We start from the raw sequence: 22,351 nt of genomic DNA, 5'->3' as shown, positions 1-22,351 counted from the left end.
ACAGGTCAAAGGACCTGAGCCTCCTGAGGAAGAAGAGTCTGCTCTGACTCTTCTGATAGAGGACCTCTGTGTTGTCTGTCCAGTCCAGTTTATTGTTTATGCCTACTCCAAGGAACTTGTACGAGTCCACCGTCTTTATTTCAACCCCCTGGATGGCAAAGGGGGTTGGGGGCTTCCTGCTCTGTCGGGAGTCCATCATCAGCTCCTTGGTCTTGCCAATGTTGAGCTGGAGGTGGTTCTCCACGGACTCCATCTTACGACACCCTCCACCACACCTCTGTACTCGTCCTCCCTGTCATCACTGATGCAGCCCATGATGAAGGAGTCATCTGAAAACTTCTGTAGGTGGCACGTTCCAGAGTTGAAGGTGAAGTCAGAGGTGTAGATGGTATAGAGAAAAGGTGAAAGTACGGTTCCTTGGGGTGCCCCAGTGTTGCTCATCACCACATCAGAAAGGCCGTTCTGCAGCCGCACGTACTGTGGCCTGCTGGAGAGGTAGTCCCCAATCCAGGCCACCATGTCGTGGTCTAACCGTAACGCTGAGAGCTTCTTCACAAGCAGGACAGGCTGTATGTTGAACGCACTGACGAAGTCAAAGACATTGACTCTCACTGTGTTCCCCCAGCCTCTTCAGGTGTGAGTAAGCCCTGTGCAGCAGGTAGATGATGGCATTGTCCATGCTGAGTTGTGCCTGGTACGCAAACTGCAGTAGGTCAATGGAGTCGGGGGGAGAGGGCGGGGGAGAGGGGAGGGCAGTGTCTGGGTTGGTGATAAAGGTGATGGAGGAGGGGGGCCAAGACTGACCTGCTGATCTCACAGGGGCGGGGGGTGAGTCAAAGCTGTTGAAAAACAGGTTTAGCTCATTAGTAGTCTGGCTGAACGGAAGTGGACAGCGTCTATTGCCTAGCGTCGGATTTGGCCGCGACTCCTCCCCTTCCGGTTGCTGGCGTTCCCGTATTGTGCTCCCCCTCAAACTCGGAAACTAGGCAGTATGGCGAGTTTTGAAGAGGACTTTGACGGCGCTGTAAAGTTGGCATGTTTGGCTCTTTCCGTCGAAAATTGCAAAGAACTGCAAAAGATTTGCTTACAGCATTTGCTGAGGAAGAAAGATGTTCTATTTTGCATGGACACCGCTGCTGCTTCCCGGGCTTAGCCCCGCCCTAGACGATTGTGATTGGTTTAAAGAAATAAAAACAGGCCCGCCCAGTTTCCCCACGGATAGACGGCTCGAGGTAGCGTGGCTCCAGACCATTCTACTTGCTGTAGTTTGGTCTGGCTTTGCGAGACTAGCTCATTAGTACGTTTGTGCCCCCCCACCTCTAAATAAAAGTACATAATATACAAAAAGCATACAACAAACATGCAAACCAACGTTAAACAATAATCCAATAATCCAATGCCTAATCAGTTGGAGCCCTGGCTTCTCAACCTTTCCAAGGGGTCAAGAAAACAGGCACATACCATACAAATGGCAGCTAGAGAAACAGAATGTGAAAATAAAATGTTCCCACTACAAGCCTTATATATAAATATTATAATGGAGATGGATTGAGTCCAGCTTTTGCTCTTGTCTGCAGTATATTTTTTGTTTCCGGTAGAGACATCCCGCCCCTAGCGCAGGGTGGCTACTTCCGGTAGAGTCGGCCCGCCCCTAACGCAGGGTGGTGACTTCCGCCTAACCAAAAAAGTGGACCAGGCAGAGGAAACCGACTGGTTTCAGGGCTGAAAAAATGGATAGTCAAGGACGGAAAGTGGTGGTTTGTGACAATGGAACCGGGGTGAGTGTGTGAGCAGACGGGCCGGGTGGCACCGTGCGGGGGGTCCGGGGTCTCTAGCGGCGCTGGGGTTCACTAAAGACGGGATAAGAGAAACAGGAAGTCACTGAAGCGGCGGCACTGTTAGCTTGCCGCTAACGTGTTAGCTTTTCTGGGTGGCTATTGAAAGGAATGTGATTGTCAGTTTGATTAGGGAACATACGTCGGTCTGTCGTATTTCTACACACTTATGTTGATATTTCTTTCGAGCTGGTTGGCCAGGGGTCGGTGTAGTTGTTAAATCCGAGCCCCCGCCGATGAATCGGTGCTGATAAAGGCTGTCATCCTTCGTGTTACTGGTTTAGCTCGCAGCGGACTTGTTTCGGCTGACCTGATGTTCCTCCTGAGGTTCATTGGATGGCTTGAATTCAGCTCCAGTCTGTCAGTAGATGGGATGATTTCAGCTCCATTCTCTCCTATATTTTTTTATTTCAGCTCCAGTCTGTCATAAATGTGTTGTTGCAGTATGAGTGTAAGCTTCTGTTAAAGGCTCACTCGTCTTTTATCCATCTTCCAATCATTCCAGAATGTTAGAATAACCCGTACAATGTTTAGTTAAAACAAATATCAAATTTAATGTTAATTCCTACCAAATATTGTTAAATTTATGGGCAAGCAAATGGTCATAAATATGCCCCGCCCAGCTAATATACGCATATTTTACGTACCTGAATTTTTTTTTTATGTAAATTAAATATTTTCTTCATAATTATAAAATAAATTGATTTATCCAAAGAGAAATAACCAGCGAGCCTTCTTGACACAATTAAAGAGATTCCATGTATGGGGATTCTTCCAACCAATATCTCTGCACAAATCTTTCTCACTGTGTGCTTCTCCAAACTTTGGGGCATAGTTGCCTTAATACCTAATCCGTGCCTTTAACGAGTTGTCAAGCTATTTTTCTTACCAACATTTATCTACATTTTTGTATAAGTTATAGTCTAACATGCCATCAGGATTGTTGGTTGCAGTGAATGTGGTCCATTCTGATCATTGCAGATAAGTGACAACCCTGGTAAAACTGTGACCCAGTAAAACACAGCATGATATTAATGTCCTCTTGGTTTTTTCTTTCATTTATTTATTGGTTAAGCTTCCCTTTGGAAAAGCAAGGGTACATAGCCAATGACAAACGTATATATATATGATCGATTACAACTTTACATATAACTAGGTCGTAAATAATGTATTACTAACCTGTTCAGTCCCACGCCTTATTTACACATATCGATTTTTTTATAAACAACAAATGTATTCAATGTCTGTAGTTTAGTCTTTAGGCTAATGATCTTTTCATCCTTTTTTTTTTCTTCAGTTTGTCAAGTGTGGCTATGCCGGGTCTAACTTTCCAGAGCACATCTTCCCAGCACTGGTTGGCAGGCCAATCATTCGCTCTACAGCCAAAGTGGGGAACATCGAGATTAAGGTATGGCCGGTCAGCGGTTCTCCGCACACAGAGCATGTCTTCACAGCATACTGAAGGCCCACAAGCTGCTGCACAACATTCCTGTCCCTTTGAGACATGATGCAAACACATGTTGGTTCTTCCATCTGTCTGTTCTATGGACGGATGGAGAAAGACCTTCAATCTGGTCCTGGCTCTTAAACCTTGAGTCTGGTCCTGGCTCTTATACCTTGAGTCTGGTCCTGGCTCTTAAACCCAGATTCTGGTCCTGGCTCTTAAACCCTGATTCTGTTCCTGGCTCTTAAACCTTGAGTCTGGTCCAGGCTCTTAAAGGCCGTGTTGCAGGGTTAATTTTCAAACAAATTTGTGCAATTTTCTTGCTGGTAATAAAGATTTAAACTGTTATCCATTGTATTTAAGGTTGTTAGGTATCACAAAACGGAATGTTAAACGAAAAAGTAGGGACTATTTTAGCCGTTTGCGATTGATTCTCATCTGCCCCAGAATGCATTGCATGACGTCACGTTGGGGAGACACAGACCACAGCCGCATTGAGACCCTTGAGAGTAGAGACTAGTAAGAGATGGTTCAGCAGATGCATAGATAAGTACATAGATAGTTAGTATGTGCAACACGTGAACCACCTAAGATGGCGCAATTTGATTGGTTTGGGATATTGGGCAATGTCCCATGATTGAAATTTCAAACTCGGGATATTGTTTTAATCACAAAATGTTCGCTAATAAAAACAAATAAACCGCTAATAAAAACAAATAAATCCCGGCAAAAAGAGTTATCTTGTTTATTTTTGGAGTGTCCTCGACCTTCGGTCTCGGGGGCTATTCCCCACTATTCACTTTGCCTTCGGCGAATAATTGTTAATTAATAGCCTAGATCACGGGTCAGCAACCTTTTCAACATGCAGTGCCAGTTTTACATTTTCTCATTAATGAGTGTGCCTTAAGCAACAATATATTAAAAAATTAAGCTGAATTATGACACAGTGACCAAAAACATTTCCAGAAGACCTGGAATCGTATTATTTCCACATAGTCCACATTCATGCATCTACATTTCAAATGTTTTTTTGGTTGTTATATTTGCAACATGGGCGTACAAATTATAATTACGTATGTCCCATCTTAAAACACAATTTTCAGAAACTCATTCAAAAACATATTTGCACTGTGAGGATTGTAAAAAACGAGAATAACTGAGAATGTTGGAACCATCAATATCAATATCATTAAGACATGTACAGCTTTGCAAAACCATGTGAAGGCGATGCATACAGGCCATTTGCAACAATATTTTAAATATTTTCTTCTCTATTACTCACAACATAGGTTTAAAAACTATTAATTGATCCCGTTTCAGAAAACTGCTTTCTGTAACTAATTTAAATATATTTGCACTGGGAGGAAATGCCCAAAACAGAATAAAGTACAAAAAGAAAATCGGTAGCAATGCTTATGCCTCCGCATTTTGCGGTGACATTTAATAATAATAATACAATTAAAATAAAGTTTTTTTGTTTTTTTTTCAAGTGTGCCAATGATTATGCTGCCCCATGCCAGTGTTGGCACGCGGGCCGACCCCTGGCCTAGATAGATAGATAGCCTAGTCAGGTCTTTATTAATGCCAAACGACACTAATCGTCGGGATTCATTTAGGTGATTTGGCTCACACAGAACAAGGGAGACATGGACATGGACATACACAAAATACATCACATTAAAACTAGACATATGCGTTGATAGATAGATAGACAGATAGATTGATGGATAGATAATATTTTATATTATTTGCCAAGCAGAGCCAGCCAGTCCTGTGCACGTATGAAAATTACCAATGTGCGCCAAACAGAAGAAAGAAGTAATGTTGAGAGTCATACTAAAAATGGATAGCAAGCGAAAGCTAAAACCGAGTGTATCACTCAAACACTTTGAGTCCATTTTAACTTATGGTAAGAGGCTATTCTTTAAATCTTTGCAGTGACTGAATGTTGATGATAAAACAGATTGTTTTGCATAAGATGAGTGTGTGCGACTGTGCGTGTGTCCTTTCAGGCTTCGCCATACTGCATGGTTATGAAGGCCTTGTGGTTAGTTGTGGTCTTAGTGAAGCAGCCTTGGAGTTGGAGTGATTATGTACGGGCGTGCGAGAGAGAGAGAGAGCACACCCGGTGTGGTGATGTTTGGCTTGTTGTGGGCTGTCTGTCGGCATCTGCCGGGTTGGACAAATGTGCTTTGTGTATGTGTTCAATGTACATCTGTCTGATCGTATTTGCAGTAGATTGTTAAATAATGTCACACCACGATCGGTCATACTTGCAGGCACTAATTTGCAAGTGCACTGATTGCGTGTCCGATAGGCTATACCATGCATTTATTCAGTTCATTGCTCTAAGTGCGCCAGATTGGTGCCAATTATTGTAGTGTTTGCATTGTAATGCACAACTTTGACTCTCCTTGTTATAAATCAACGTGCATCCAAACAACTTTAGCCAATGCATCCTGCTATGTCAGTGTTGCTTTACAATACTATAGCATATTGGATTATCAAAATTGTTAAGTGTGTGCGTGTTTGTGTTGTCATGTAGGCTAAAGACTGATAGTCTTGGGTTGCATCCATGACATATTTTAATGTTATAGGCCTGCTGCAAAATGTATATCGTATTGCGCAACAATCGGGAGATTGGGACCCCCCGAATATTGATGGGTATTTCGAAAACTGGGTAAAATAAATCTTAGAAATAAACACTAGGCAAAGATGTTGTTACTGGAGCTAGTAGGCTACCATCAAAACGGAATCGGAAATCTGTTTACAACGTCGGGGGAAAGATTTATTAGGGATTAACTGGGGGGGATTTCACAGGTGGGACTGGCAAGTTAGCCCATAGCTAGCATTATGCCTTCTATTTCTAGATCTTCTGACTAAGTTTACTGGTACTTATGTGAACGACATAATTGCTGTCACTAGATATAAAGAAAACGTTGACTTTGACTCGGTGCTATTCACTGACTATTCACTAAAAATAAATAAAAGTCTTGTTATTGTATGCACTGGTGTTCATTGACTAGCTACAGCACTCGTTGCTAAATTATAGCAACTCTCAAATCATTCTCCTCTGACATTTATGCATTTATTCATCAATACCTCATTCGCCCTCTCACGTCTGACCGGTTCGAAATTACGGCTGTGGGCCATGTAACTTGTGTTTTTTGCCACCTCTTAGATGCCAAAGTTCTAGTACTAGAATGAGGCTACCTTCACCCATCTCCCCAATGTGACGCCGAATGGCGTTAGAAAACACACGTTACTACCAAAAACAAACTTTAACACTATTTTGGAGACATTTTATAAATGATATACATACTTTGAGTGCTTTATGTATAATCAAAACTTCCGGTTAACCTGCAACACGGCCTTTAAACCTTCAATCTAGTCCTGGCTCTTAAACCTTAAATTTGGTCGTAAATTAAGGGAACCATTGTAAACATTTTCTAGGAAAGAATTGGCCCACATCAAAGCCTGGTATTTTATTGCCACATTAATAATAATATTTCCAAACATTGCCACACCATCACAGATGGCCGAGATTGCAGTTTAAGTTTGAAAACTACAGATTTGTCAAATCAAGGGTAGATTTCTAATAACTAGGAGATCAAAAATTCAGCTTCAGGTGGCAAAAATAAGGCTCATGAAACGCTCTGTCATAGCAGACAATATTATGTGTGTCTCTTGTTTACTTTGTTGGTACATTGGAAGTTGGGTGCAGCAGTCAAATCACAGACCTCTGCCATTATCATGCTGTTAAACAGTAACTATAATGCTTCTAGCACAAGCTTCACCTTCCCGGCGCATAGATGGTTTCCCCGGCTTTCGTTTTGTCAGGCATATAGAGCTGTAGCAACGCGTCGATAACGTCGACGCGTCGATGACGTCAAAAATTTGTCGACGTCAAATTTCTCCGTCGACAATTTTCGACGGAGAAATGGACGAAAATCACAATAAAGGAAAATGTCCGCGCACGAAATCATCAAAGGTATGGAAATACTTCAAGTTAAGTCCTAAACGGAAAGGTGTTGTGATTTGCACTCTTTGCCAAATGGAGTTGGCATATCACAAGAGCACGACAGCAATGTTGGAGCATCTCAAACGAGAAAGTATCTCGTGCGCATGAGAAAGTATCTCGTGCGCATGAGAAAGTATCTCGTGCGCATGAGAAAGTATCTCGTGCGCATGAGAAAGTATCTCGTGCGCATGAGAAAGTATCTCGTGCGCACGAGAAAGTATCTCGTGCGCACGAGAAAGTATCTCGTGCGCACGAGAAAGTATCTCGTGCGCACGAGAAAGTATCTCGTGCGCACGAGAAAGTATATCATGAGCACGGGGAAATATCATGCGCATATCACTGGCAGTGTGTGGGTGTGGGTGTGTGTGTGTTAGGGATGTCCCGATACAACTTTTTCACTTCCGATACGATACCGATATTGTAGCCTTGAGTATTGGCCGATACCGATATCAATACGATACGATATAGGCACAAATCATGCATATATTTATTCCTTATTTTGTTGTGTGGAATGTTAGAAAAGGCTTGATAAAGTGATGTTACTGTTACTGATGTTGTAGTGATATAACAGAAAACAATAGTCAGCAACAGTAGGTATAGGAAAAACTGACCCATTTATTATTAACCAATTGGTAACATAAATTTTAACCTTCAACATAAGAGTATTACCTCAACAAATCCAATAAAAACAAAATGTTATATTTAAAGTGCAAAATAACCACTGGTTACCAACATCATTATACAATTGAATAGAATAAATTAAAATTTAAAGTGCAAACAATTCAAGCTCACTTCAGTTATTTTTCTACTGTCAGCACATGTTGGAAACAACTGTGGGCAGGGACAAAAACAACACAATATTGTCCACTGTCCAACTGCTCTAAGTTAAGAGTTCACACAGCTCCAGTTTCACTGACTGACTGTGCCCAAAACAATGTAGTAATTACTCTTAGCCTTTTTCATGTTAGCAGCATTGTCTCTTAAAACGACATGGACCTTATTTTTCTCAATCTTCCAGCCATGCAGCATCTCCTCCATGGCGTGCGTGATTGCATCAGCTGTGTGCGATCCCCTGAATTAACGTGCATGTAACACTGCTCTCTGCAGTGTGAAGTCAGTGTCCACCCAGTGCGCAGTCAGGCTCAACAGAGACAGCGGACGATGGTCTGAGCTCCAGATGTCGGTGGTGAAGCTTGTAGCATTTGCCTTCTCCACGTGTGCGGCAATACACTTTTTAACCTCTTTGTGCATCCGGGGTATAGTTTTGTCGACAATGTAGTGGCGGCTAGGAATAATGTAGCGAGGTTCGAGGTGCTCCATTAAGCGTTTAAACCCGACATTACTCACCACCGACGGGCTGGTCATCAAGCACAATAAACTGGGCTATCTTTTCTGTTATGGCCATTGCCTTTTTGCTGTCCCGTGGTAGTTTGTCACGTCTTGCAAAGCTTTCGGCCAGCGTGGGTTGCTGAAGCGAGCCAGAGGCTTGTTGCTTCGCCTTGCTGCTCTCGCGAAAATCCTCATGTTCTTTTTTGTGGTGTTTTTTCAAATGTGCGATGAGGTTGCTTGTATTGAACCTTCCCGGTTCTGTCCCTCCACGGGACACTTGCGCCTGACAAATGTTGCATTTAGCTGCAACGTCTTTGTCCGAGTTTACGGTAAAATACTTCCACACAGCCGACATCACTACACCTTGCTGCAGGCACACACGTTGTCGTTGTTGATCACGTGGGCTGTGCATGCTGGATCAGAGACGCTCTTCTTCCGCGGTCGGCACCAACGTTAATTAAGGGGCATTACCACCTACTGTGTTGGAGTGTGATCAAACCAGAGTCACCTATTATAGAAGTCCTGGAGCGGTAAATGGACAGCTTATATCGGAGCGCTTATATCGGAGTTTTTAGATTCAGTCCGATAAAATACGATATTCACTTTTTTGGCTGATATCGGACTGATTTCCGATATCAATATCAGATCGGGACATCCCTAGTGTGTGTGTGTGTGTGTGTGTGTGTCGTCAGCGAGTAGGTGGACGAGCGAGGAGAGCGAGCGATAGCGTGCGTGTCAGTCTAGTGAAGTCATGAACGAGTCCGGTTGTGTGTAAGAATAAAGTACCCAGCCTGTCAAGAATCGGTGGCCGCTTCATTCCATCATATTCCGACCTATAAGCAGACTCACTGTCGGTCAAAGTGAAGGGTCATGCCCCCGATAGAGCATCGGCCCTGGTGGGAACGTATCACCTGTGCTCCTCGGTCTGGGAGCCGACAGCAGGAAAGATGTAACTAACCATCTCGTAGTTGGAGGCGGAGCGCAAGAGAGTATACGCACACATTTTTTACCGGTCCCTTTACGGATTCCGTATTAAATAAAGTATATTATTAAGAATTTTTTGGTATTTATTTGAGATACATTATGGTTTTTATTAATCAAGCAACAGAAAAATAGATAATCGTCCAATTAGTCATTAGATTAGTCGACTAATCGATAAAATAATCGCCCGATTAATCGTTTAATAAATAATCGTTTACCCCCAGCCTTAGGCATATACATACAGTACATTTGAACTGAAGAGGGTAGAGGTAAAAAAAGGTATAGACCGTACAACGGTGTGAATTTGCGCAACGGTGTGGATTTTGATTGTACCGTGAGGACGGGTAGACAGTGTTGTGTGTAACGCGTTACAAAGTAAGTAACACGTTAATAACATAACTACTTTTTCATGTAAAAAGTAAAGTTACGCACAACTACAGAAAATATGGTAAAGAAACATAGTTCCTTTTTCAATTCGGCGCAACGTTACTTTTCCCAGGGACAGATTTGGCAGCGGTGAAGCTGTCTGCATCTCTTTCACAGACATCGCTTCCGCATGCATTTTCCAAAACCAGTCCTTTACCTGTGTAAGGACATGGTTCCCTTTCAAAATGTCGTTAGAAAGGGCTTTAAAGAGATGGTCAAAACACTCGATCCCAGCTACGCTTTACGTTCTTGCATACACTTCAGCCAAATTGAGAGGGAAAAACTATACGGCAAGGTCTGTGAGCAAGTGGAGAAAGAAATCCATGCAATTAAACATTAGTGTTTTTCAAATATGGAAGTAACTTTAGCAGTTTTGCTGCCTAATCATTATTTTGCCCCTTCAGAAGCATTTATATCAAAATTAAAAGATAAAATTAACATACCGTGATATAATACCATTACCGTCTATGCCTCAAATCATACTATGATATACATTTTAGTCTATACCGTACAGCCCTAGAAGAGGGGTCAAGCTCTGAAAGGAAAACCTCAGGGACAGCAACATGGAAATCCCAGGTTGTTGGATCATCGTGAAATTAGTTTGTCATTTGGTGGCATAGAATGTGATCTGTTAGTTTCTACTCCCGTTTCTCCATCTTTACACCCTGACCATTGTCATCATCCTCCTGCCCTCTTCTCTTCTGAGAGAGCATAACAGGATGATCGTAAGTGCATGCCCGGATGTGCTTGCATCGAAATTATGGCCGCGGATTGCCCCTGCCCAGAAAGCAGAACGCTCATGTTAATAACCTCTGAGAATGGGTGTGCCCGCTCTACATTTTGCTGCTGATGTTTGTTGTGTTGGCTAACTTGGGATTTTGTTTAATATACAGATGGCCTAGATTGCAGTTTAAGTCTGACAACTACTCAAATCAAGGGTAGATACCTGATGACCCTTGTGCATAACCATGGACTTAAACAAAATTCCTTACTGTCTAGTTTTAGAAGGAAATTACAGGCAATACACCGAATGCATGACTTTAAATTGAGGATCAACTTTAAACTATTTGATGAAAAAGGGCTATTACTTAATTTGTCATCTGCATTGTTGTTATCCACATACCAACTGTTTCGGTGGCCAGACTGCTTCCCTTTTTTTTTTTTCTCTGTCTCTCTAATGATGCTGAACTCTCACTTATGGCGCGTTTCCACTGCAGGGTGCGGAACGGATCGGATCGCAAAGGTGAGGATCGGGTCGCGTTTCCACCGCCTGGGCGTGACCCGGACTTAGCCGTACCCGTTTTGGCCTCGTTTTCAGGACTCCTCCGTTGGGGTACTGAAGACGAGATGCCTGAAAGGGTCCCGGGAAATTCTAGCTACACACCCCCTCCGTTGATTGGTCGACAGAATCATCACTTCCGGGTGACGTGGGGATAAAAACAAACAAACAGTAGCCTCGAGGTATTATTCTTTACAATTAACATGTCGTGTAAAACGCTTGCTTGGGGGAACAAGGAGGTGGAGGCGTTCGTCTGCATTCTTGGGGAGGAAGACGTTGTTTACGATGTTTACGTAGCTGCCGCGGCGATCGACATCCGGCCTACCACAAAGGGTACTGTCGGCAGTGGAAACGCGACCTCGGAACTGAGCTGGGCTATACCGCCCCCTCCCTACCGCACCTTTGCGATCCGATCCGTTCCACACCCTGCAGTGGAAACGCGGCATTACTCACCGATCACCAACCAGTAACTACTACACACAAGTAGATGTGTGAATGAGAGACTTTGGATGACTAATCAAGCACCTGCCAAAAAAACGTTGGCATGCTATGAGGGGAACCCATGCGATCTGGCAGTGATTCGTGCAGAATGATAGTTGTCTCTGTGGTCCCAACAGACCATCAATAATCTCAATGCCTATTGCCAAAGCAAATGGAAAGATTTCAACCATGCATTGTATTTTCTTTTTTCACATTAAGGACGGGCACTGGGTGGGAGATAATGGTTTCTTAAATTACTAGTATAACTGGTATTAAAATCTACACAGTTCGTCGGATTGTCATTACGTAATAATATCAGACTTGTTTCACATCTTATTGAAATTTGCTTTTATACTGTATATTTAGACAGTTAATTTGAAGTTTGGTTTGATAGATTTAAAATGAATCCAATCTAGACATATCTCCCGGCCCCATGATCCATGTGTTGGAGACATGAACGTTTTTTTCTTCATGTGTTGAAGAGGCAAGGTGGTGAGGAACCGGTGATGCAGGTGTCCCCATGTCCCCTTTTTGAAACGTCCTGCTTCTCCCCCCCAGGACCTGATGGTGGGCGACGAGGCCAGCGAGCTGCGCTCCATGCTGGAGGTCAACTATCCCATGGAGAACGGCATCGTCAGGAACTGGGATGACATGAAGCACCTTTGGGACTACACCTTCGGGCCCGAGAAGCTCAACATTGACTCGCGCAACTGCAAGATTCTACTTACTGAGCCGCCCATGAACCCCACCAAGAACCGTGAGAAGATCATCGAGGTACGGCATGACGGGCAAGCAAAGTAACCAAACACATCTCATCTTTGCCTTAACAGGTCTTCCTCACTCAATTAGCCCCCGGTTATTTCCAGTACCCCATCCACCCGTACTTCCGTGTTGACCACCCTCCTCTCCCCACGACTCAGTGAAATTATCCACATTGACTGATCTCCATGTTCCTCTCTCAGGTGATGTTTGAGACGTACCAGTTTGCCGGGGTGTACATCGCCATCCAGGCTGTTCTTACGCTCTACGCCCAAGGTTGGTCCACGTCTGCATCCTGAGGCAATGGTGTCGTTGTGCTGACTAGTGTTTGTCAAGGGGATCTAGCATGACTGCCTTCTACTCCAGTCTCTTACTCGTAGCCTGCGAGTGGTTGTGGTTTGCTCGGGCGGTATAATCCAAGAGTCGAATGGAAGAGTTTTTACCAAAAGGCGTGTAACTGTTAATGGCAACACAGTCCACAGCCATTGGGCGATTCTGTGCTCATCATTTGAACTGTGAATGACACACGAAGCCCTGACCATGCATGGTTTGAAGCCTCTCTAATCTAAGTGTGTAGATGAACGCTGAACACGTCGCTGACCGCTCGAGGGGGGTATCAAGTGCCATCGCGGCGGAAACTTGGGCGTCTTGTGCCAAGTCAGTACTTGCACTGTTTATCCAGAACGCTTTTGAAAGGAAACAGTCTCAGCATGACGCAAACGGGCCTGCAGAGAGGCCTTTGGAAACACAGGCTGCCTGGTCAGCACAAGGATGTGTAAGGCCATTCAGGGGCTCAGACGTAGCTGAATTCCTGGCCACTGGTCTTTGCATCCGGCTACAAAGTATATTCAGCAGATTGTGTCCTCCAGCCACTTACTCAACAGAAATAGGAATGGTTCTAGGCCTAACTATATTTGTACGACATTAGAGACGGCTGATTTACACTTGATAACATTGATCCAGTGGGCACTGTTTGTTTGATTTATGTGTGGATAGGCCATGGTTCATTCTGTTAACAGTGGTTCACTCTTCCCTGCTGGGTGTGGGGTAGGGAGCCACAAAAACCTATTAGGATAGCAGATCTGAGGCCAGTAGACTAACGACACTGTTATTTGTTCCTAGTATGTATTATAACTATATCAATATTGTTATGTAACTGACGTGCGAAATGAAGGGCGTGTCATATCCAGTGAGGGACTGTACTAGACCTACATATGAGAGTGGAGGGGGACTACAAGTGGTCGAGGCCCAGCATCATGGACCACGTTAAAACCAGGAATCACATCTCCTTACCTTCAGGCCTCCAAGGTGCAGTCTGATGGCCTGTTGCAAACAGCTAGTGTTTGAGGGTTGGTAAAGAATAGGCCTACATAGCTTAGGTAGGCTTCCTTATTTCCATCGGTTGAACAGTGGATATTATCATAAAGAATAGGCTTACTTAGCATTGGTAGGCTTCCTTTTTTCAGACAGTTGAACTGTTGATATTATCATAAAGTATAGGCCTACATAGCTTAGGTAGGCTACCTTATTTCAGTCTTGTGTACAATGGATATAATCATAAGGCATTTGGCATTATGGTACACAACAACACACACACTTATTGTTGAGACATCTCATATATTTGGTTAGTGACGGACTGGTTTTAAAGAGGACACATCAGACACTGTTTCACACACAATGTTCTTAAAAATGTTCTTAAAAAACGGTGTTTAATATCAGCATCAACCAGTCTGAAATATTGTCCCATGACCGGTCCTGAGAACCAGACTTATCAGAAAGAAGGCCATCCTTCAATGAGCTTTTGTGTGCAGTAGAATATGGTCCATCTAAAATGTCTTGGATGGGCTTCTCTCTGTCTGCTCCCTCGTAGCTGAGAAGCATCAAGCTCTCCCACCACAGGGCACACACAACGCAGCCTCCTAATTTATATGATATCTGACCCTTCCCAGGGGCATCTTCCTCGGTCAAACATATTATCATTAGGGATATTGTACCCTCTTTATCAGGACCCATGGTAGTCACTAGTTTAGTCTGACTCTCTGTACCAGGGCAAATTGTAGTCACTAGTTTAGTCCAACCCTTTGTACCAGGGCACATGGTAGTCACTAGTTTATTCTGCTACCGTCTGTAGCAGGGCGCATGGTAGTCACTAGTTTAGTCTGCTACCCTCTGTACCAGGGCACATGGTAGATGTGCACTAGTCTCAGGTCCCTGGTCCATAAAAGGCAGAGTGTTTTTGTCCTACGATGACTCCTCTGTGATAGTGTCCATTGAAGGTTGTGGGCAGACTGCGTTGGGAGTAAACCTCTCGTCCTCCTGCAGGCCTGCTGACCGGCGTGGTGGTGGACTCTGGTGACGGTGTCACCCACATCTGTCCTGTGTACGAGGGCTTCTCGCTGCCACATCTGACCCGCCGGCTGGACATCGCCGGACGGGACATCACACGCTACCTCATCAAGGTAATACCACAACACATAATTGACTGAAACATCAGGCCTACCTCATCAAGGTTACACCCCAACACACAATGGACTGAAACATCAGGCCTAGCTCATCAAGGTAACGCCCCAACACACGATGGATTGAAACATCAGGCCTACCTCATCAAGGTAACACCCCAACACACAATGGACTGAAACATCAGGCCTACCTCATCAAGGTAACATCCCAGCACACGATGGACTGAAACATCAGGCAACGCAATTTAGAAGTCCAGACAGCGTTGTCCCTTCGGCCATATTCAATTTACACCTTCTCTCAGCATCTATTCAACCTGAGGGTTTGTAAAATAATAAATGATCCCCTTTCAATCAACGTACATAGTCACTGAGCACAGAAAAGGTGGAGTTTTACGGCTGTTGATTGTACCACACAGCTAAATATATAATGTTCCGTCTCCCGCCTCTTAATTATATAGTTATATTTTCTTATAAAGTCCTTGGCTGTTATAATTTTAGTATTTATTTTATAAAGCGCTTTTGAAATACTCAGAGTAACTTTAAAGCAAGAGTACAATTACATAATAAAAACATTGTAAAATAGAAGCACGGTTATATAATTTAGAATAAAACTAAAACTGGTTGGGTGGTGTGTTATGGTGGGCGGTGCAGGAGGAGATGGGTGGAGTCTGGAGGGGTTAGGGGGAGCGCTCCGGAGGGAGGGGAGGTGATGGAGCAGTTTCCCCAGGTTTGGTGGTGCCAGGAGCTTTGCGTCAGCAGGCCGGAGGGCTGGAGGTAGGAAGGTGCCAGCTGATGCAGAGCTGTTTAGGTGGTAAGGCAATCATGAAGCACTGCTGGTGTAACGAACGTTGTCGTCAGTGCAGCCCTGGTCACCCTGAGTGATGCCTCTCTCCTTCTCTCCTCTAGCTGCTGCTGCTGAGGGGTTACGCCTTCAACCACTCGGCAGACTTTGAGACTGTGAGGATGATGAAGGAGAAGCTGTGCTACGTGGGCTATAACATCGAGCAGGAGCAGAAGCTGGCCCTGGAGACCACCGTGCTGGTGGAGTCCTACACGGTCAGTAACGCACAGACACAAACACGTTCAGAGTTCCACGAGATAAGTTCAGTTGAAGATGCTTTGAACCCGTCTGGCAGGTATGTGGTTGTATCACCAAGAGGAGCGAGAGTGAGCTTGTTTATTTTCCTGCTCCTTGGCTACTCTAGGGGGCAGTGAAGGGCTGTTGCGATGGGCATAGTTTAGCATAGCGTGGGTAATGCAGGGTGCATAGAGCTTAGTGACCCCCTTTTTCACACTGCATGTCAACCTGCATCCAGAGAGATACAGAATCATTCCTATTATTTCAGGGAGTCTGGGGTTAAGCAGCAGGTATGGTGAGTCGAAAGCTCCCGGTCCAGTTTGGAGGTCAGGGATAGACTCATGGCCGGTGGCCGCTGCACTACCGCTGGCGAGGAATCAGGGCTGCCTAGGGGTACTCTCCGAAACACACCGGCACACACGACGACACACGCGGTGGCATCTGGCACACACGTGCATCCATCCCTCATTGCCTCAATTCCGGCATGTGGTCGGGTGTGGGGCAGACTCCCACGTGTTCTGGGGTTTCCTTTATTTCCCTGGCTGACTCCAGACCAGCCGCCATCAATGGAGCCATTTATATGTCCCCCCGGCACAGTGCTGGGTTCCACACTGCTGTCAAAGAGCTACTGTCAGCACTCTGCTTCATCCAAAGCACGCTCGTCGGCCCCCGAGGACGGCAGCTCGCTATGCTAGGCCGCTTTAGAGGCTATGATCTTTAGATGTTGGGCAGCTTAAGGCAGTATCAGCTTTAGATGCTAAAACGCTTAAAGGGGTAGTTCAGAATTTTGGACATAGGGCCTGATTCCCAAGTGAGCATTGGTATTCTATATCACTGGAGACAGTTTTCAACACATTTCATACAGTCCTTCTAGTTGCAGAGTTCGCTCGTGCTAGGCTAGCGCACGTCAACGGGCAATGCTAGCCTGCTATTAAAAACAGTCTTACCCACTCCACAGTACACCCGAGGTAAATCAATTATAACGACAGACTATAAATCTAAATGTCTGTTTATAGAATAATGTTAGAAATAAAACCAACCTTGCATTGCATTGCATTTTGAGGGAATTGCGGGGTCTCAGCAGCAGTGTTTATATTCCTGTACGTAGGCTACGGCAGCGGCGGACTGATACCTAGGTTACCTGCCGCTGTCATTGCTACAAACGCAGAGTACAGTGAACGAAGGAATTCTATAAGCGTATTCAATTAACAAGATATGCCCACGTTTGGAGGAGTTAGCGATGCATCTGCTTTTGAAGACGATTATGAGGAATTTGTTGTATCCAACGAACCGTACATGTACGAGCCGGTGTTTTGATGTCCAAGCCAGCAGCAACAAGCCACAGTTGAGTCCTTTCTGGATCTCTCACTGGAAATTGGTGGAAACTTTGTGGTGCCCATCTGTACCTTTTATTTCTACAATTTCTAAAAGCACACTGAACCATCATGTTGCCTAGTCGTTCAATTGCGCTTCTGTCCCACGCTTCTCGGTTTACGTTCTTCTGTCGTGATTCGGTTACACACCTAACCAGCGCATAGTAAAATTCCGCTTCTGCTGAGAAAGTAGTCCCTCGATGATTCATGCGATGCAAGGTTAGTTTTATTTCTAACATTATTCTATCAACACAGACATTTAAATCTATAGTCTGGCGTTATAATTGATTTACCTCGGGTGTACTGTGGAGTGGGTAAGACTGTTTAATAGCAGGCTAGCATTGCCCGTTGCCGTGCGCTAGCCTAGCACGAGCGAACTCTGCAACTAGAAGGACTGAATGAAATGTGTTGAAAACTGTCTCCAGTGATATAGAATACCAATGCTCACTTGGGAATCAGGCCCTATGTCCAAAATTCCGAACTACCCCTTTAAGCTGCTTAAGCAGAACATCTAAAGACGCAAGCCTGCTTAAGAAAGGAGAACATTTTAAGACGTGAGCCTTCTTAAGAAAGAAGCCCATCATAAGACATGAGCCTTCGAAAGGAGCCCATCTTAAGACGTGAGCCTGCTTAAGAAAGGAGCCCATCTTAGGACGTGAGAATATTTAAGAAAGGAGCCCATCTTAAGACGTGAGCCTGCTCAGGATGTATCATGCTTGCAGGTCATCAGGGAATTGATCCAAAAAGCACTCCCTACCAAGACTCTCTGGGAAGAATTACTCATCATGAGTCATTCTGGAAAGTTCCCAGAATGACTCATGATTAGTTACCAGTGGTTGGGTACTACAAACCACACATGAATGGGTTGTAAACCGCTATGATTAACGTATCTGGTGTTAAAAGGTACGAGGCAGCACATGTCCGCTGGTCAGGGTCCCAACCAGGGTTGAGCACCGAAACTCGGTTCCAGTAGGGAACCGGTTCCAACGTAAACGGTTGTAACGAGATCGAATAAGAACGCACATTTCGGTTCCTCATAACGGTGCCTGGCGTTTTTTAACGGGGCTGTCTGTGCCCACAGCTCCCGGACGGCCGGCTGATCAAGGTGGGCGGGGAGCGCTTTGAGGCGCCCGAGGCCCTATTCCAGCCCCACCTCATCAACGTGGAGGGGGTGGGCGTGGCCGAGCTGCTCTTCAACACCATCCAGGCTGCGGACATCGACACCAGGTAAACACAGACCCTAGCATTGTAACAAGGTGTGTAATAATACGTTTATTTTATATAGCGCCTTTCTCACACTCAAGGACGCTGTAGAGGCCACACAGACCCTAGCACTGTAACAAGGTGTGTATGTGTGGCGCCGCTGCGAGGCCAGAGATGCTGCGTGTTGATAGTGTGTCTGTGACGCTGTGCAGGTCAGAGTTCTACAAGCACATCGTGCTGTCTGGGGGCTCCACCATGTACCCCGGCTTGCCGTCCCGTCTGGAGCGGGAGCTCAAGCAGCTGTACCTTGAACGTGTGCTGAAGGGAGACGTGGACAAGCTGTCGGTGAGGAGGACGCGCACACACACACACACACACACACACACACACACACACACACACACACACACACACACACACACACACACACACACACACACACACACACACACACACACACACACACACACACACACACACACACACACACACACACACACACACACACACACACACACACACACAGTAGTTTAAACACTCAGTGACTGTGTTGTGTGTTGAAGCGTTCTTTGTGTGTCTCCTCTGTGAGCAGAAATTCAAGATCCGCATCGAGGACCCGCCACGCCGTAAGCACATGGTGTTCCTGGGCGGGGCAGTGCTGGCCGACATCATGAAGGACAAGGACAACTTCTGGCTCACACGCGAGGAGTACCAGGAGAAGGGCATGCGTGTTCTGGAGAAGCTGGGAGTGACCGTCAGATAAAGTCTCCTCCCTCCCTCTCCCCCTCCCCCTGTCCCAGAGAGATCCCTTCCCCTTCCCCCCCCCCATCTCTGTTTGTCCATACATGCAAACCATCAGCCAACTCCACATCACCTTGATTATGTCACTAATATTCATCCCAGTCCCATCCCATCGCTCACATGGATCTGGTTTTTCTTTTGTTCTGGATTCGCACACACGCACGCGCACGCACACGCGCACGCGCGTACCAATTTGGAAAGGCAAAAAATAAGGGAAGGTAGCAGAGTTTGAGCCAAGTGTTCAGGAGACCCGGGCCCCTGAATGGATACGGATAAAACGCCCCGGTACAACAACGTAAGGAACATCCTTTTGGTTCAGTGGGCTCAAGCGCCGCAGGAGTGTAGGGCGTTGAAGTGGTCTCCAGACATCTGGGAGGAAGTGATGTGTTGCATGATGTTGTTCTGTTATCCCTACACTCCTCTGGGAATACTCTCCTCCACCCCACCCCCTACCAAGCTTTGGAGGGCTGTTGGGAATGTTGTGATGAGGATGAGGATGATGATCATCTTACTCACCATAAAGAGTTCCACTCCACACTCTTATCCCTTTCAGACAAAAATATGTTCTCTACAGTGAGAAGGCCGAGAATGATCGTCTGCGTGTTTTTTCTTCCTCTAACCGTTATTTATTCAATAATTTGTTTGTGGTGGATATCAAATAAGTTTTATTTTCCTTAATTCAAAACGGCTGCATGATGTTTTTGGAGAAGAGAAGGAAACACACCATGGAACGGTTTGTTGGAGACAGACGGCCAGGTGAAGGGACGACAGCCATCTTGTTGGAGTCATCTCTGCCAGCTCTCGGGTCGACGGCAATCTTGTTTAAGTCCTCTCTGCCGGCTCTCGGTCTCCTTGAGGCACTGGCTGCTCCTCCTCGGCCTCCACTCCACTAGTTGGCCAAGGGCTACTACAAGCCAGACACGCTTTTTGTATTTGCGGAGTTACATAGCCAACTCCTGGACACAGCCTTTGGTGTTGTCTTGAATATATTTCCTCCCTCATTTGCTTTGAGTCCCTAAGAGGTGGTCTTTGTCTTTGGTGTGAGTCACCCCTTCTGTCCAGGAGGTGGTCTTCTGTCCAGGAGGTGGTCTCCCCTGGGTTGAGTCCTGCCTTCTTTCAAGGAAGTGGTCTTTGGGTTGAGTCCCCCCTTCTGCCCAGGAGGTGGTCTTTGGTTTAAGTCCCACCTTCTGTCCAGGATTTGGTCTTTGGGTTGAGTCCTCCCCTAAGCCCAGGAGGTGGTCTTTGGGTTGATTCCTCCCCTGAGCCCAGAAGGTGGTCTTTGGATTGAGTCTCATGAAGGCCACAAGGCTCTGGGTCTCCAGGGATGCCAATTTAGTGTTTAGTTTTTTTAAGTGTTGCATTTGAAGGTTTGCTGAACATTTATAATGGTATCGGTTGAGTTTCTTTTAGCTTAGCTAAGGACTAAACCTTGTAATACGGAAACACAACCACCAGTGCATATACGGGAGTTATGGGGTTGAACACAGCGGTTGGTTTCCTCATGTCTAGGGATGTCATTCCACTCAGGGCAATAATTTGCCACACTTAAAATTTGAGTGAAGTTTAAATCAGCGTCTGTATTTAATTTTTTCTAATCTTTGTCGTTTTTCTTCTCGACATCACGGATGTGCTTTTGTTTCTGAGAGGAGATTGGTTCGGCCTTCTTTGCAGGCGGGGCGGGGGGGTTAAATATATTGTCGGATGGTCTTATCGGATGTGTTTCCTTTGCATTGCATCACATCTTGTGCTTACTGAGTAAAGTTGAAAGTGTCATATACTAAATAATTAAATCGGTACCCAGCCCCTCAGATCCTAAGTAAGTCAGCTCCCCCCCCCCACCTCTGGCTTTCTGTCCCATCCGTGTTTGGCTGTTCCTAGGTAAGACTGGTCTGCGGAGGCTGATTGAGGGGTTGGTAACTGATTGAGGGGTTGGTAACTGAGGAGGGGTCGTTTGTAATGAATACTTGTGGCATCAAAAAGAGCATTTAAAACCTGGTGTTTGCAATATCTGTTTTGATCGCCCGTGTATATTGAAGGCACTTGGCACACAGACATACACAGACATACACATAAATATATATATATATATATATATATATATATATGTATATATATGTATATATGTATATGTGTATATGTATATGTATATGTGTATGTATATGTATATGTATATATATATATATATATATATATATATATCCTGACAGCAAGGTCATTCAGTGCCAAGTACAATTATTGTAGTTGGATCTTATTTTTGGTTCTTTTTATGTTTCTTTTTGTTTTTTTTCATAGCATAACTGCCTATCGCTGATTTAAATAAAGCAAAGTGATTTATAAATACTTGGTGTCTATTGTGTGTTTTTGGGTGTGTCATAAACTGCTGGTGGAAGGGATTCTACGCCTCGGTGAAGAACATGAGAAACCAAATCCAGCTCAAAGTAATGAGCCGATAGTTAACTTCCTGCTAGTGGAGCTCTTCAGTACCAGTACAGTCAGGCTAAAACCAGTTGACCTTCAGGGTCTGTCATCGATGATGGAAGCAGTATGCCATTGGCATACTGCCAGTTGACCTTCAGGGTCTGTCATCGATGATGGAAGCAGTATGCCATGGGCATCCGTGGCATACTGGTGAAGGAGTTGGACTGGTAACTGGAGGGTGGCCAGTTCGAATCCTGAAAAAATCCACGGATGAGGTGCCCTTGAGCAAGGCATCTGAAACCCCCACCTGCTCCCCGGGCGCTGCACCGTGGCAGCCCACTGCTCCGGTAGTGCCGGTGTGCCCCCATGTGTGTGCCCCCTTGTGTGTGGACCTCTGTGTGTGTATGTGTTTCACCGGCTACCCGGATGGGTCAAAAGCAGAGAAAGAATTTCCCCCTAAAAAGG

General features: G+C 45.2%; 1 protein-coding gene across 1 annotated transcript; it reads left to right on the top strand.

Moving 5' to 3' along the window:
* The first annotated feature begins 1,620 nt into the window (after positions 1 to 1,620).
* LOC132453313 (actin-related protein 2-A) lies at positions 1,621 to 21,583 on the top strand. Its single transcript, XM_060046152.1, has 10 exons — positions 1,621 to 1,778; positions 3,133 to 3,243; positions 12,354 to 12,569; positions 12,758 to 12,830; positions 14,877 to 15,013; positions 15,920 to 16,069; positions 18,546 to 18,691; positions 18,880 to 19,012; positions 19,260 to 20,533; positions 20,630 to 21,583. Exons 1-9 carry the CDS (start codon positions 1,731 to 1,733, stop codon positions 19,428 to 19,430), a joined length of 1,185 nt encoding a protein of 394 aa, XP_059902135.1. The 5' UTR covers positions 1,621 to 1,730; the 3' UTR covers positions 19,431 to 20,533; positions 20,630 to 21,583.
* The last annotated feature ends 768 nt before the right edge of the window (positions 21,584 to 22,351 follow it).

This window comes from Gadus macrocephalus, chromosome 3 (genome assembly GCF_031168955.1).
Source record: "Gadus macrocephalus chromosome 3, ASM3116895v1".
NCBI classification, from domain to species: Eukaryota; Metazoa; Chordata; class Actinopteri; order Gadiformes; family Gadidae; genus Gadus; species Gadus macrocephalus.
Note: the sequence above shows the minus strand (reverse complement) of the source record. Positions and strands in the feature narration are given on the sequence as shown.